Source organism: Pan paniscus, chromosome 12 (genome assembly GCF_029289425.2).
Source record: "Pan paniscus chromosome 12, NHGRI_mPanPan1-v2.0_pri, whole genome shotgun sequence".
Classification (NCBI taxonomy): Eukaryota; Metazoa; Chordata; class Mammalia; order Primates; family Hominidae; genus Pan; species Pan paniscus.
In genome coordinates, this window is record NC_073261.2 from 17,550,932 (window position 1) to 17,567,504 (window position 16,573).

Genomic DNA, 16,573 nt, shown 5'->3' on the forward strand with positions numbered 1-16,573 from the left:
TGCAAGGTTGGTTCAACATATGTAAATCAATAAATGTAATCCATCACATAAACAGAATCAATGACAAAAACCACATGATTATCTCAATAGATGTAGAAAAGGCCTTTGATAAAATTCAACATCACTTCATGTTAAAAACTCTCAATAAACTAGGTATTGATGGAACATATCTCAAAATAATAAGAGCTATTTATGACAAACCCATAGCCAATATTATACTAAATGGGCAAAAGCTGGAAGCATTCCCTTTACAAACCACCACAAGGCAAGGATGCCCTCTGTTACCACTCCTATTCAACATAGTATTGGAAGTTCTGGCCAGGGCAATCAGGCAAGAGAAAGAAATAAAGGGTATTCACATAGAAAGAGAAGAAGTCAGATTGTCTCCATTTGCAGATGACATGATTCTATATATAGAAAACTCCATCGTCTCAGCCCCAAAACTCCTTAAGCTGATAAGCAAGTTCAGCAAAGTCTGATGATACAAAATCAATGTCCAAAAATCACAAGCATTCCTACACACCAACAATAGATAAGCAGAGAGCCAAATTATGAATGAATTCCCATTAACAACTGCTGCAAAGGGAATAAAATACCTAGGAATACAGCTTACAAGGGACCTGAAGGACCTTTTCAAGGAGAAATACAAACCACTGCTCAAGGAAATAAGAGAGGACACAAACAAATGGAAAAACATTTCACGCTCATGGATAGGAAGAATTAATATTGTGGAAATGGCCATACTGCCCAGAGTAATTTATAGATTCAATGCTATTCCCATCAAGCTACCATTGACTTTCTTCACAGAATTAGAAAAACACGACTTTAAATTTCATATGGAACCAAAAAAGAGCCCTTATAGCCAAGACAATCCTAAACAAAAAGAACAAAGCTGGAGGCATCATGCTACCTGACTTCAAACTATACTACAAGGCTGCAGTAACCAAAACAGCATAATACTGGTACCCAAAACAGGCATATAGACCAATGGAACAGAACAGAGAACTCAGAAGTAGCACCACGCATCTACAACCATCTGATCTTTGACAAACCTGACAAAAACAATCAATGAGGAAAAGATTCCCTGTTTGATAAATGGTGCTGGGAAAACTGGCTAGCCATATGCAGAAAACTGAAACTGGATCCCTTCCTTAAACTTATACAAAAATTACCTCAAGATAGATTAAAGACTTAAATGTAAAATCCACAACCATAAAAACCCTTAAAGAAAACCTAGGCTATACCATTCAGGACATAGGCATGGCCAAAGGCTTCATGATGAAAACACCAAAAGCAGTGGCAACAAAAGCCTAAATTGACAAATGGGATCTAATTAAACTAAAGAGCTTCTGCACAGCATAAAAAAAAGAAACTACCATCAGAGTGAACAGGCAACCTACAGAACAGGAGAAAAATTTTGAAATCTACCCATCTGACAAAGGTCTAATATCCAGAATCTACAAACATTCTTAAATTTACAAGAAAAAAACAACCCCATCAGAAAGTTGGCAAAGGATGTGAACACTTCTCAGAAGACATTTATGCAGCCGACAAACATATGAAAAAAAAACTTGTCATCACTGATCATTAGAGAAATGCAAATCAAAACCACAATGAGATAACATCTCACTCCAGTCAGAATGGCAATTATTAAAAAGTCAAGAAACAATAGATGCTGGCGAGGCTGTGGAAAAATAAGAATGCTTTTACACTGTTGGTGGAAATGTAAATTAGTTTAACCATTGTGGAAGACATTGTGGTGATTCCTCAAGGATCTAGAACCAGAAATACCATTTGACCCAGCAATCCCATTACTGGGTGTAAACCCAAAGGAATATAAATCATTCTACTATAAAGACACATGCATACGTATGTTTATTGTAGCATTATTTACAATAGCAAAGACATGGAACCAACTCAAATGCCCATCAGTGATAGACTGGATAAAGAAAATATGGTACATATACACCATGGAATACTATGCAGCCATAAAAAGAATGAGTTCTTGTCTTTTGCAGAGACATGGATGAAGCTGGAAACCATCATCCTTAGCAAACTAACACAGGAATGGAAAATCAAACACCACATGTTCTCACTCATAAGTGGGAGTTGAACAATGAGAACACATGGACACAGGGAGGAGAACATCACACACCAGGGCCTGTCGAGGGGTGGAGGGCAAGAGGAGGGAAAGTATTAGGACAAATACATAATGCATGCACGGCTTAAAACCTAGATGACAGGTTGATAGGTACAGCAAACCACCATGGCATATGTATACCTATGTAACAAACCTGCACATTCTGCACATGTATCTGGAACTTAAAGTAAAATAAAATAAAAAATTTTTTAAAAATTGCTAAAATATCACCATGTCATGCAGTGTCAGAATATATACACACACACACACAATCACACTATATATATTATACTACATATATACACACACAGTATATATACTATACTATATGTAGTTTGTGTACACATAGATAAATATACATAAATATATATGTTGAGTGTGTGTAGATGTATATACACACACAGCACAAATATACATGATTGTAATATGTAATAAGAATGAGGTAGTATTACATGATTCCTAATAACAGAGATAATGCTTTTAAGTGTCAGTAAAGAGTAATATTGCTCTCTTCAGTTAATGGCCCTTTTATTTTGAGGACCAGGCTTTTCTTTTCCCTGATGTTTCTATTTAATATTCTTTTTTTCTCTCAAGAAATATTCTTTCTTCCTTTACTGTCCCTAACAGACCAAATACTATCTCCCTGCCATAGACATGTACTGTCAATGCATGCTATAATTTGACATCCTGAATTACAGACACATGGTATTTAAAGTGCATGTATACTTTATAAAGAGAGTAGATGTTACTCAAAACTTTCTACATTACTTATTTCAAAAAACTATACTTTAGTCCAAATTTAGAACTATTTAGTAATTAAAATTTTCAATCCAGTTAATAGGAATAATTCTGTGGTTTTATCTTTCTGTAATTAACTCAAAGAATAAATAGGTCATATTCTAGTATTTTCTGAAATATTTAAGACTGATCTCAAAACTAATTTCTAAGATGATTCTCCTTGTTACTAAATAAGTAAAAGTTTACATTTACTTATTTTGTATGTATTTTTGAAGCCAACTACTGTAGAAAATCAGCAATCTATTAGAAAATTTCATTATTTTATTTGCTAATGAACTTATTTGAAAATTTCACTTTTTGAATAAATAATATTTAATTTTTAATTTTTCTTTATTTTTTATTTTTTAAATACTAGAATTGACATTCTGAACGTATTTTTAATTTTTTTCTTTATTTTCTAAAATATTAGCATAAATGACTTAAAAATTAGTATTTTGTGCAACCATAAAATTACAATCATTTGCTTCTAAATAGTCAAACTTTTCAGATTAGTAAAAATTATTTGAAAACAAATTTGTGGATAATAAAAATTAGCTAGAACTGTGACTGTATGGTGTAGTTACCACACAGTTTATTATGCAGCAAAAATGTATGCTTGAGATTTCTGAACTTTGCTAATTTTTCTGCTGTTTTCCAACTGACCAAAATGATGTTAGGAATGCAACTTTGTAAATGGGTGCTAATTGATAATAGGAATAATTTTGTAATGGACTATAAAGGATGTTAATAATGAAGCCATATGTTTATGTCTGGATTTAAAACTTTTAAACTATTATTTGCTAAGTCATTTTGCTTTACCTTGAAGAACATAAACTGTTGTTTCAGTTATTCAAACTAACAAGATCTTATTTACGGCAAGAAATAGTTCATTAAGATGTTGTGCTGTAATACGGGAAAATGTAAATCCTTTTCACAGTTTATTTCAATGTGAAATAAAATTTAATTCTGATAAAAAAGGGAAAAAGTGTAATGCTTTCCCCCTAAGATTGAGAACAAGGCAAGGATTTCCACTCACTCCACATTGTACTGGAGGCTTAGCAAGTGCGATAAGGTGAGAGAGGAAAACATTTTACAGATTAGAAAGGAAGAAACAAAACTGTCTTTATTCATAGACAACATGATTGTCTACATAGAATGCTCCAAAGAATCTAGAGAAACAATACCAGAAGTTTAGCAATATCAGAGTATATAAAAGCAATATACAAAAATTAAATGTATTTCTATATGCTAGCAATAAAAATTATAAATTACAAATTACAATGTAAAAAACACTACCATTTATGGTGGCATCAAAAATCATTACATATTTAGAGAAAATCTAAGTGAAAATTTTTTATGAAGAACACTACAGAACATTAATGAAGAAAAATAAGTAAATAAATAAATATAGAAAGATACTTTGTTTATGGATCAGAACACTCAGTATCATTACGATATCAGTTCTCCCCCAATTTATCTGTAAATTCAATACAATTATAATCAAAATCTCAGCAGGCTTTTTGAAATAGAAATTGATGATTTAATAAATAATTCTAAAGCTTATACATAAAAGCAAAGGATCTAGAGTAGCTAAAACAATTATGGAAAAGAAGGCTGAGGTTGAGGAATCATGGTATCTAATTTCAACTTACTACAAAGCTGCTCCAATCAGGGCAGTATGCTATTGGTGTAAAGACAGACATAATGGTCAACTTACTTTTGACAAGGCTACCAAAACCCATCCAATGGTGAAAGGATAGTCTTTTCAACAAATGGTGCTGGGACAACTAAGAGAAAAGGCAACCTGTCCACCTTAGGTAGACTTAGGAAGTTGTTGACTCAACAAATCTGAGACTTGTCTTCAAGCCTGAGAAAACACATTGGGTGATTGGTTTCTAAGTGCCCACTAGTCCCATCTTATTATTAGTTATTTTTGTCTCTCTCATAGCTCAGTGTCTGTTATCTAGTGTTACAAATGTTTATTGATCAAAGACAAAACAAGATGAATATGTTGATTGATACGTAACAGAAAATCAAACCACTGAAAATAAAAACCATCTTTAAGAAGAATCAGGAAGAGTGGTAAAGCTCTGGAGAATTCCTAGATTATTTTCTGCAACTCTGACTGATGGAGGATTATAAAGGGGGATTGAGAAAAAAAAAATTCTATCCTCCTAGAAAGGAATTATTATTATCTGACCATGGCAACAAATAACGACCAAAGCCAGTTTTAAACCCATCCTAATCAATCATGACAACTTCACATCAGTAAATACACTTCCTGAAATCAGCCAATTAGCAACAGTTTTTCACTCTATTCAGTGAACAAGCTTCTGAAAGTTAGCCAGCCATCAATGGTGTTACTTGCTTTCACAGTTAAGCATTAAAAAACAACAACAACAAAAAACACCCTAAACACTCCTGGGTTTTTTGTTTTTTGTTTTGAGACAGCGTCTCACTCCGTCACCCAGGCTGGAGTGCAGTGGCAGGATCTCAACTCACTGCAACCTCTGCCTCCCAGGTTCAAGCGATTCTCATGCCTCAGCCTCCCAAGTAGCTGGGGTTACAGGCATGCACCACCATGCCCTGCTAATTTTTGTATTTTTTTTTTTTTGTAGAGACAGGGTTTCACCATGTTAACCAGTCTGGTCTTGAATTCCTGACCTCAAGTGATCGGCCTACCTTGGCCTCCCAAAGTGCTGGGATTACAGGCATGAGCTGTCGCACTCAGCCAACATTCCTGTTTTTGAAAATCCTCCAATCCCTGAACTCTGTATTACAAGACCAACTCTGCATTGCTGAGAGAGACTGTGCTTTACAGGTACAGCTGTAACTTTGCTTACAAAGTAATCAATTCAGCTTTTTTATTTCTGATATTAAGAAGTGGCCTCTTCCTTCAACATAATTACAATTTTATATCATTTGTCTGGACATTGTATTATTGATGGTATTTGTTAAATTTTTTAAAAATATGATTTTTGTGATTCCTCATTCTAAATAAGTATTTTTGGTCTAAAAATAATTGTCTTATTGTACAAGTACTTATTGAGCACATACTATAAGGAAACATGTTAAACAGAAACAAAAATGGTCCCTGCTCTCATGAAATTTACAGTCTAGTGGAGAAGGGCAGACATTAATCAAATAGGCATACCAAAATATATAAAATGTATAACTGTGTCCACCCATGAAAGATTATAAGCTATAGGAACTGCCTGCCCACCATAAATAACTATTTAAGAATTCACAAACTTCATTGAACAACTAATTTCAGACATGGTGCAACAGGTAGCACAGAACTATGATCCCCAAAGGAAAGAAAACAAATGAATTCAGTCCTGTGATTGCTCCGGTTTACTGCCTGGAGAGAGTTTCCAGGCCACCGTGCAGGGACAGCAAAAGCAAACAGAGCCCCACTGAGTGGAGGAGATGGAGATTGGCACCCTGGGAGGCACAGGTGGCTAGAATTTACAGGCAAAGTATAGGAAATAAAGTTGCCGAACAGAGAGAGAATAATGCCTCAGTGACCTGTGGGATATCAGTCTAAGATGCACGTAATTGAAGTCAGAGAAAAAAGGGAGACATAAAATATTTGAAGGAATGATGGCCAAAAGTTTTCTAAATTTGGTAAAAACTATAAGCCCATGGATATAGGAGACTCAACAAATCTGAAACAGAATAAACTTCGTAAAACCATACTAAAATATATCATGACCAATTGCTCACACATCCTTATAAAGTCTTAAAAACAGCTATTGGGAAAAAGATACATTATATACAGATAAGAATTTCAACAGACTTCTTTTCCAAAACTACATAAGCCAGAACAATGGAACATCTTTAAAGTGCTAAAAGAAAAAAACTATCAACCATAAATGTTCCATGGTGAGCAAGTCTATGCAAACTTAACCCCAAAGCCCAGGAAGCTGAGAGGTGAAAGAAGAAGGCTGACACATCCGGCTTATCAGAAAGAAATATTTAAGGGGGACTTACAAACAGAAGTGATATCCTTTGGCAGCCATGAGAAGGGATAGTGGATCCCTGAGCCCCTATCCCCCAGGTCCAGGGATTATATACCACAGGGAAGGAATGTGTAACAATTGAAATCAACCCCTCAGAGAGAGGCAAGAATGAACAGTAGAAAAAGTAGAAATCTCAGAGGCATTCCCAGAACAAGGGTTAATCAGAAGTCAGTATGGTAGAGTAGCGTCCAAGATGGAGTTGCTTTATCATCTACACCTGTGGAGGAAAAGTTAAATATTAAATTTGAACTCAATTGAGCATGGACACAAACAATGGTCACCAAGTCCTAGAACAGGTTGTGTGAGCCCCTTGAGGCATTCATCCAGTGCTGTTTCAGAGAAATATCTATTTCAATCTGTTCCTATACGTTAGTTATTGAAAAACAATAGACAATCATAAAACCAAGTTGACCTTTTTGTGTTCCTTGAGCCCAGTCATGAAGGGCCCTCGTGACTTGTTACAAAAAGAGCTAGGGTCTCAGACCGTGCCTTAGCTTCATGAGACCTCTCCTCATCTGTGCATGGATGAGTGGCCGACTTTGGAGCCCAGGCTGTTGCTTCCTGGTCTGGTGGTGAATCCTCCATAGTCTGGTGAGTGTAGTGTCCAACTCTGGGGCCCAGGCTGTTGCTTCTCAGTCTGGCAATGAATCCTCCATAGTCTGGTGAGTGTATATATACATATATATATATATGTATCATTTTCCTTCTCCCCTTCCCATTGCAATTTGCTTATTATATCAATTTGCTTATTATATCATTTGCTTATTATATCTGCATTGCCATTTATATGGGATAAAGGTTGTTTACCATTAAAGGTATTGTGCATGTGTCTTTTCTTCTCCCCTCACGTGTTTCCCACACAGAACAACTCGAAATCTACCCAACATCACCTACCACAGGCTATACTACTATTGTCTCTTATGTGAACTACTGGAATGGTGTCCCAACTGGCCTCCCTGCTTCCATCCTTGGTGACTTCCAATCCATTCTCCAGCTGAAATCAAATTAATGTTTTTACTATGTAAACAGGATTATGCAATTCTCCTGCTTAAGAAAAAAAAAGGCTGCTGATTTCACTGTGAATAAAATCCAAAGCCATTGACATGGCCTGCAAGCCTCTGTCTACTTGTTCTACCTTTCTTCCACTCCTATTCTTCTAACTCTTGCTGATTCCGCATTTTTTAAACATATAATTTTGTTTGAGACAGGGTTTTACTGTCACCCAGGCTGGAATGCACTGATGAGATCATGGCTCACTGCAGCCTCGACCTCCCAATCTCAAGCAATCCTCCCACCTCAGCCTCTCACATAGCTAGGAATACAGACATGCACCACCACACTTGGCTAATTTTTTTATTTTTTGTAGAGACAGGGTCTCACTATGTTGTCCAGCCTTGTTTCAAACTCCTGGAGGCAAGTGGTTTTCCTGCCTGGGCCACTCAAAGTGCTGAGATTACCAGTGTAAGCCACTGCACCCAGCCTGATTCAGCTTTTTGCAGCCACAGAATATTCACAAATGCATTCTCTCAGCCCACAAAAATCCCTTCCCTCTCATTTCTATTTCTGTTTCTCACTTAAGGTCTTAGCTATAGGAGGCCTCCCCTGACCATTTCCACCCTCCCAGTCTCAGTTAGGTTCCTCTGTGCACCCTCATGGTACACAGACATGGCACACAGTACTTTTTATCAGAACACTCTTCAGTGTTTGTACCACTGTGTTTATTTGTGTGAGTATTTGATTGTTGTCATTCTCTCTCCTAGAGAGTAAGATCCTTGAGACTGGCTCAGCATGGAACATCTGGCACACAGTATGCACTGAGGAAATACTTGTTGGAATAATCAGTGAATCATAGATGAAAACTTAACCTTGGAATTAATTATGAGACTGGTGGGTGTGTTACTTAGAAGGATTTTCCTGTTCTTCCTGAAAGGGTTATAGAAGGCTATTGTACACTGTGTCTTCAGAATTACAGAATGGAGAGGCAGACTTGAAGTGCTTGTTCCTGTGAAAAAGAAGGATCAAAGCTCGAGGCTCAGCCTTCCCTTATGGAACCCTTTGTGTTCTTGCCCTGCACTGGGAGAAAATTATCCACATTTGGAAATCACGCACCTAGCCCATCTACTTAGTATTCCTGCCTACTTCCTCTAAGTCTCAGCCTTGTGGGGTGTGTGTTTGCTGGTACTTGTGGGGGCAGGTGAAGAACTTGAGCATATCACCCAACCCTGCAGGGATTTCCCTTCCCATTCCCAACAGCTCAGAGGAAGAGAATGGGAGACAAAGGACCTGGTGACTAGACCCCCAAGACACTGGGCTGTCTGCTTGTGTCTCGGGTGGAACAGGCCCAGCGAGAGTCTTTAGGGCCAGAACTCAAGAATTTATTGAGGTGAGTGCTCCATTTTAGTCATGGCAAAGCTATACCTTTTATGGGGGCTAAATTAAAAATATAAAGTGATCATTTTGTTGTTTATGGTCTGGGAGTTGCAGAGGAAACTGATTTCTTTTATACACTTTAAATGAACTTATTTACAATCAATAAAGATCTAACACTATAAATGATAAAATCTTTCCCCTTGGCAAGCCCTTCAAACAGCAAACTCAACAGTAGCAGCTAATGTATCTTTCAAAAGGCATTCTTGCAATCAATTAACTTACTATGCTTGACTATTCAGCCTGTTAATCCAAATTTAAGCATTACCTCAAAGCTGGTTTACCATTGTGAAGTCCACTAAAATGCTCCATTGAAACAATTCACTCAGGGGAAAAACACAAAGTGGCAAGCTGGGGACACAGTGGCTCTTTAAGAGGGATTTTAACATTTATGTCCCTGCCTTCTCCCCAGTAGCTGTATTCTCCCCAGTGGCCAGAGTTTCCTTCTGCTTCAACAAAGTCATGTCTATAGTCTCTTCCAGTTCTGTGTGTCTAAGGTTTTCCCATACTCAAGACTCTGGTATACATGATCTAGCTTATTTTTAGTCTAAAGACATCTTAGGGATGAGGCCAGAATTCCAAGTGAGGTTCAAATTTGCAGTAACACCAGTGGCCCAAGTATGCATCTTGAGGCTGCCAAAAGTGGCTCTTTAAAATGTCTTAGAGCTGTTGAGTAACACTAAACTCCTTATTTTACAAATGAGTCAAGTGAGACACAGAGAAATTTAGTCTCTTCTCAATTTGTGACTTATCTTTCAAGATACATTTCAGCCATCCACTCAGAAGCCTTCCCTGACCACTCTCCACTGTCATCAACACCAAATATTTACTGAGTGTCTGTTATATGCCAGCCCTTGTTCTAGGCACTTGGGATTCACCAGTATACAATGGAGACAAAAATCCCTGCCCTGGAGCAGCTTACATTCTAGCATGGGAAACAGGCAGTAAACAGTGAGTATAATAAATGTTGAAGGCAGTAAGTTCTGGAGGAGAACAGAACAGGGTCATGGGGATCAGGAGTGCCTGAGTGGGAGATGGTTGAGTTTGTGATTTTTAAATAGTTGAGTAGGCTTCGTTGAGAAGGTGACATTTGGCACAAACTTAAAGGAGGTGAGGAAGTTATCCATGCAAGGATCTGGGGAAGAGTATGCCAAGCAGGAGGACCACACATGCAAATGCTATTACGCAGAACCATGCCTGGGGAGTTCAAGACACAGTGAGCAAACGACAGCTTCAGGGGTGGAAGGGAAACAGGCTTACGGAACACTTGGGATGACCATAGGGGCTTTGACCACTGCAGAGTTCTAGCAGAAGAGTGTGTCAAAGTCAAAACATGGAGACAAATCTCTGAAATTTGGAAATCTTATTTGGAAAGAAAGAATTGCAACTTGGGACATACATGCAGACTGGGTGGTCTTCGGTATGTCTGCAGAACAAAGAGAAGCTTAGAGGTTTCATTGTAAAAAGAGAAATGTTATGTTTTGCTCTCAGGAAGTTCATTGGCACTAGTAAGGTTTTGAGGAGCTGACAAGTTTTGATTGGTAAGTGACAGCAATGGGTTAAACTATTCTTAGAGTTTTGGGAGATTGTTTCAGTAGCTATAGATAGGACTGGTTTCAGGTTATAGCAGGTAGTTTCAGCAGCCAGGCTTGCAGAGAATTTTTACATTCTTGGAGCAATGTTTCGTGTCCTAAGTGCCTTACCCTCTGCCCTCTCAAATCTATTTTAATTGGGTATGACAAGAATGACCCAAATGGTATGATCAACTTTCACAAGTGACATGATTCAACTTTTTCTGATTTCAAAGGCCCATTCTGGCTGCTGTATTGAGAAGAGAATGTGGTGGACAGATATAGAAGCATGGAAACCTGATAGGGCTATTGCAATCACTCAGAAAAGAGGCGATGGCAGCTTGGACCTGTTGGTAGCAGTAGAGTGGTAAGAAGCGATTTCATTCTGGCTATGTTTTAAAAATAGAACCAATAGGATTGGCTGAGAGATTGGATGGATTTTAAGAGAAAGAATGTCTCTGAGGGTTTTGTTTTGTTTTGCTTTCACAAACTAAAATGATGAGGATTTTTTTTTTCTTTTTTTAAGTCTAAGCAACATGCTTACACACATATTCCAAGTCATCACACTGTGTCATAAATTTCTTTTCTACCTCTTCTACTTTGTGCTAAGCTAAGGGCAGACCTTGTGTTGTATTCACCTTTACATTCCCAATGCCTACTGCAGCGTTCAATAAATATTTGTTGAGTAAATGAACATTAAGTGTGGCAGATGTGAATTCACATTGGACCCAACACTGTCCTTATCATCTCCCTCCTAAGATACGTTTTGCCTCAAGTATGAAAGTCCATTTGCTGATCTCTGCAGAGAGGCTGAGTTCAGGCTCCACTTGCTGACCTTCCTTTCAGGACTTTATTCATTTTCTATTACTGTGTGTGATATTGTGAATGTGTGTGTGTGTGTGTGTGTGTGTGTGTGTGTGTGTGTATGGTCTTCATTCTTGTTTCCTGGCATACAGCTCCTAAAATCCTTGGAATCTCAAGTGATTGATAAGAATGACTTTTGTATGCTAATAAGATGACTGCAGGTCCCTAGGACAGGGACTGGCCACAGGAAATGCCAGGGCATGATTAGACTTTCAGCCCTACTCTCCAGCTTCCAGGGAGGAGAAAGGGCCTGAAGGTTAATTTGATCACCAATGGCCAATGATGTAATCAGTTATGCCTATGTAATGAAGCTTCCGTAAAAACCAAAAGGATTGGGTTTGATTGAGCTTCTGGATAGCTAAACATGTGGAAGTTCCTGGAGGATGGTGGTCCTAAACAGGGTATGGAAGCTCCATGCCCTTTCCTATATGCCTTACACTATCCATCTATTCCACCTGGCTGTTTAACTGTATCCTTTGTAATATCCTTTATAATAAGTGGGTAAAAGTAAGTAAAGTGTTTATCTGAGTTCTCTGAGCAGTTCTAGAAAATTAATCAAGCCTAAGGAGGGGGTTGTTGGAATTTCTGATTTATAGCCAGTTCTTCAGAGGTATAGGTGACAACCTGCTATTTGTGACTGGCATTGGAAGTAGGAAGAAGTCTTATGGGACTGAGCCCTCAACCTATGGAGGCTGATGCTACATCCAGGTAGGTAAGTGTCAAAATTAAATTGAATTAGAGGACACCCAGTTGTTGTCTGCTGCAGAATTCATTGGTGTATAGGAAAAAGGTCTCCCTCACCCCAACTCTGGTGTCAGAGTATTGAATGTATTGTTTAGTGAACAGAGGTGGTCTGTATTGAGAGTTAAGGTGGGAAAAACACTCTGTTTTGTCCCATATCTTACACCATGTAACAGATTACCACAAATGTAGTCACTTAAAACAATACACATTTATTATCTCACATTTTCCATGGATCGGGAATCCAAGCACAATTAAGCTGGGTCCTCTGTTATAATCTCACAAGACTGCAATCAATGTGTAAGGCTGTGTTTTCATCTGGAGGCTCAAATGGGGAAGAATCTGCTTCCAAGCTCATTCAGGTTGTGGGCAGAGTTCACTTCCTTGTGGTTTTGGGACTGAGGGTTCCAGATTTTTGCTGGCTGTTGGCTGGAGGCTTTTCCTAGAGGCCACTGCAGTTCTTTGTTCTGTGAGCTTCTCCAGCACGTCCACTTCATCAAGCCACAGGAGAGTCTTTAACTTGCTAAAAAATGTTATATACACAGTGACATGTTTTGGCTGTGTGCCCACCCAAATCTTGAATTGTAGCTCCCATAATTCCCACATGTCATGGGAGGGACCCAGTGGGAGGTAATTGAATCATGAGGGTGGGTCTTTCCCGTGCTGTTCTCGTGGTAGTGAATATGTCCCATGAGATCTGATGGTTTTATAAAGGGAAGTTCCCCTGCACAGGCTCTCTTGCCTGCTGCCATGTAAGATGTGCCTTTGCCCCTCCTTTGCCTTCTGCCATGATCGTGAGGCCTCCCCAGCCATGTGGAACTGTGAGTCAATTAAACTTCTTTCCTTTATAAATTACTCAGTCTCATGTATGTCTTTATGAGCAGTGTGAGAACACATTAATATACGTAGTAATCACAGGAGTGACATCCTCATCCCCTTTACTTTATTATATTAGTTAGAAGCAAGTCACAGGTCACACCCACACTCAAGGGGAGGGGATTACACAAAGGCCTGAACACTAGGAGGTGGAAGTCATGGTGGGGGGGTGTCAAAATGACTTTCATCATTAGAAATGTGTTTGTTTGTTTCCTATCCCAACAATTTTGACCCCACGTTAGTTCTGGTACAGCATGGCCCCCAGACCTGGGTTGTCCAATATGGTAGCCACTGGTCCCATATATGGCTAGTGTGACTGAAGAACTGAGTTTATAATTTTTTAAAAATTTTAATGAATTTAAATTTAATCTAAAAATTGGTACTCCATTCGGTTATTGGAAAAATGTTTGTGTTTTTAGAACAGCTTGGGTATATGAATCTACTTTTTCAACTGTACATTTTATGAAATCTAGACACTGATAGGTATCTCCATTGAAAATTCAGTGTTCAAATTGAGATGTGCCTTTCGCTGTAAAATACAGACCAGTTTTCAAAGACTTGGTATGAAAAAAATAAAGCAGCTCCTTAATAATTTAAAAACGAGTTACATGTTGAAATGATAACATCCCCTATATGTTGGGATAAGTAAATATATTATTAAAAACAATTCCATGTTTTTGTTTTTATTTTTTAAAAAACAGGTTACCAGAAAATTTAAAGTTACGCCAGTCACTCCCATTCTATTGCTGAGAGAAAATACAGAGCGGTGAAGAGCTTACAGTCGGGTGAGCAAGATACGCCCCCAATGTTAGCTGATGATGTAAGGCATCAACAAGAAATGTTGTGGGGGTTCAGGAAAGTGGAAGGTGGGGTCGTCCAAAGGCTGGGAAAGTCTTCAGTTGAAGGCGAGACAGATGGGACTATTAGTGAGTTTCGAGAGAACCAACGCCTCGCCGCCTTCGCTTCATTTTTGTCTCACGCCCGACCCTTGAACGCGCGGCGCCTTTTGACCCCGCCGCCGCGCCGTAGACCGCGCTGCACGCCGGCGGCAGCCATGGCGGATGTGTCAGAGAGGACACTGCAGTTGTCCGTGCTAGTAGCCTTCGCTTCTGGAGTACTCCTGGGCTGGCAGGCGAACCGACTGCGGAGGCGCTACTTGGACTGGAGGAAAAGGAGGCTGCAGGACAAGCTGGCGGCGACGCAGAAGAAGCTGGACCTGGCCTGAGACTCTGCGCCTTCCGCCCCATTCTATCCCCCTCATGGCCACCTTGCCATGTCCGCGCCGGAGCCCCGGTCCGCCGGCGCCCAGAACCAGGCTTGCCACACAGTCCCCGCCTGCCATGGCCGGCTCTTCCTGGAGTGTTGGTGAGCAGTACACATAGTGACATTGCAAAGGGAGACTTTGGGGTCGGGCGGATATCTTAGGATCAACTCTGGCTAGGTCGCAGAAGACAGGACTTGTTCCCACAGACACCAGAAGGTGGAAGTTTTGTCTTCCCTGATAACTTGCTCTTCGGTATCTTGGTTTGGTTCACTGGGTGTTTAATGAGAATGTCTTACCAACGTGCTATGTCGTCGTTCATCCTGACAACATTAAACATCAGTATAGAAAATACTGGAAAGAACAAAAGAAAAAAAGAACCAGGGAGGTGATCTTGCCACCCCCAATTCTTTTCAGTAACATCCTTGTTAGCACATCTTCGCCTTGGCGATTGTAAACTCCAAACTGAATTCTTAGGTTGTTGGCAGCCTGGTAAAGTGGAAAGAGCAGTGGCCTGGAAGTCAGGAACCTTGCATCCGGTCTTAGCTCTTCAGAAGAGCTGTGCATGATAAATTTTCAGGACCTCAGTTTTCTTGTCTTAAACCAGATCTTATGGTTCATGGTTTAATACCACAGTACGGCTTGAAGTTTCAGATTGTGTATTTCTAATTTTTTTCTCTTTTCTGTTTCTAACAGCTTGTTGAAGATGCATATAGACTACCGGAAAGAAATGACTTCTTCTTGCACTTTATGAATCAATTTTATTTTTAAAATAAAAAAATTAAACATCTTTGAACCTTTTATTTTTTCATAAGGGGAAGTATCATGTTTTTCATGCACCTTACTGCATCAAGAGATCTGCATTTTCAAAACTGACTTACTAGTGTTTTTGAGCAGATGTGTTATGTAACTCGTGCCCCTTCTTTGGTACAGGCACAAAGCAGACTTGGCCGTGGGACCATTATGGGTTCTTTTACCGAACTTTTTGGAAAGCAGGGGGCTGTGTAAACATAACTGAGGTAAGGGTGCTATATGTAAGACCTTTGAACTTCCAAGAGTAACAGTGTATTCCTTGGCCCTGCTCAGGCCTATAATCCCAGCACTTTAGGAGGTTGAGGTGGGAGGACCACTTGAGCCCAGGAGTTGGAGACCAGCCAGGGCAACATGGGGAGACCCAGTCTCTACAAATAACTTACAAATTAGCTGGCCGTGATGGCACACACCTGTGAGTCCAGCTAATTTGTAAACCAGAGGCTGAGGCAGGAGGATCACCTGAGCCTAGGAGGTTAAGATTGCAGTGAGCTGTGATCTCACCACTGCACTCCAGCCTGGATGACAGAGCGAGACCCTGTCTCAACCCAAAACGAAACAGTGTGTTCCAAGTACAGAGTATAAGTTTTTTCTTTTTTCTTTTTTCTTCGAGACAGAATTTCACTCTTGTTGTCCAGGCTGGAGTGCAATGGCACAATCTCGGCTCACTGCAACCTCTGCCTCCTCGGTTCAGGCAATTCTCCTGTCTCAGCCTCCCAAGTAGCTGGGACTACAGGCATGTGCCACTATGCCTGGCTAATTTTTGTGTTTTTAGTAGAGATGGGGTTTCATCATGCTGGTCAGGCTGGTCTCGAACTCCTGACCTCAGGTGATCTACCGGCCTTGGCCTCTGAAAGTGCTGGGATTACAGGCATGAGCCACTGTGCATGGCCAGTGTATAAGTTTTTATTGGCAAAAATCTCTTTTACGTGTCATTATGGAATACACATGAAGGAGAAACCCTCCTGAACAGAGCTTAGTGATAAATCCTACCTATATCTAAAAATCAAGAGTGAGTGCCTGGTTCCTTTGATTTGCAAGGAGTGTTTCTAGAACACCACCCTTGCTCATTCCTACAAAGATT

The 16,573-nt window shown here is 39.5% G+C and overlaps 1 protein-coding gene across 1 annotated transcript; it reads left to right on the forward strand.

The window, feature by feature from the left end:
• Positions 1-14,208: 14,208 nt before the first annotated feature.
• On the forward strand, positions 14,209-15,469 carry MTLN (mitoregulin). The gene is made up of 2 exons (XM_008951756.2): positions 14,209-14,783; positions 15,376-15,469. Exon 1 carries the CDS (start codon positions 14,224-14,226, stop codon positions 14,641-14,643), a length of 420 nt encoding a protein of 139 aa, XP_008950004.1. The 5' UTR covers positions 14,209-14,223; the 3' UTR covers positions 14,644-14,783; positions 15,376-15,469.
• The last annotated feature ends 1,104 nt before the right edge of the window (positions 15,470-16,573 follow it).

Bases quoted from the DNA above. Each gene is read 5' to 3' on its own strand.
- MTLN (XM_008951756.2), top strand. From the start codon at position 14,224: ATGTTAGCTGATGATGTAAGGCATCAACAAGAAATGTTGTGGGGGTTC.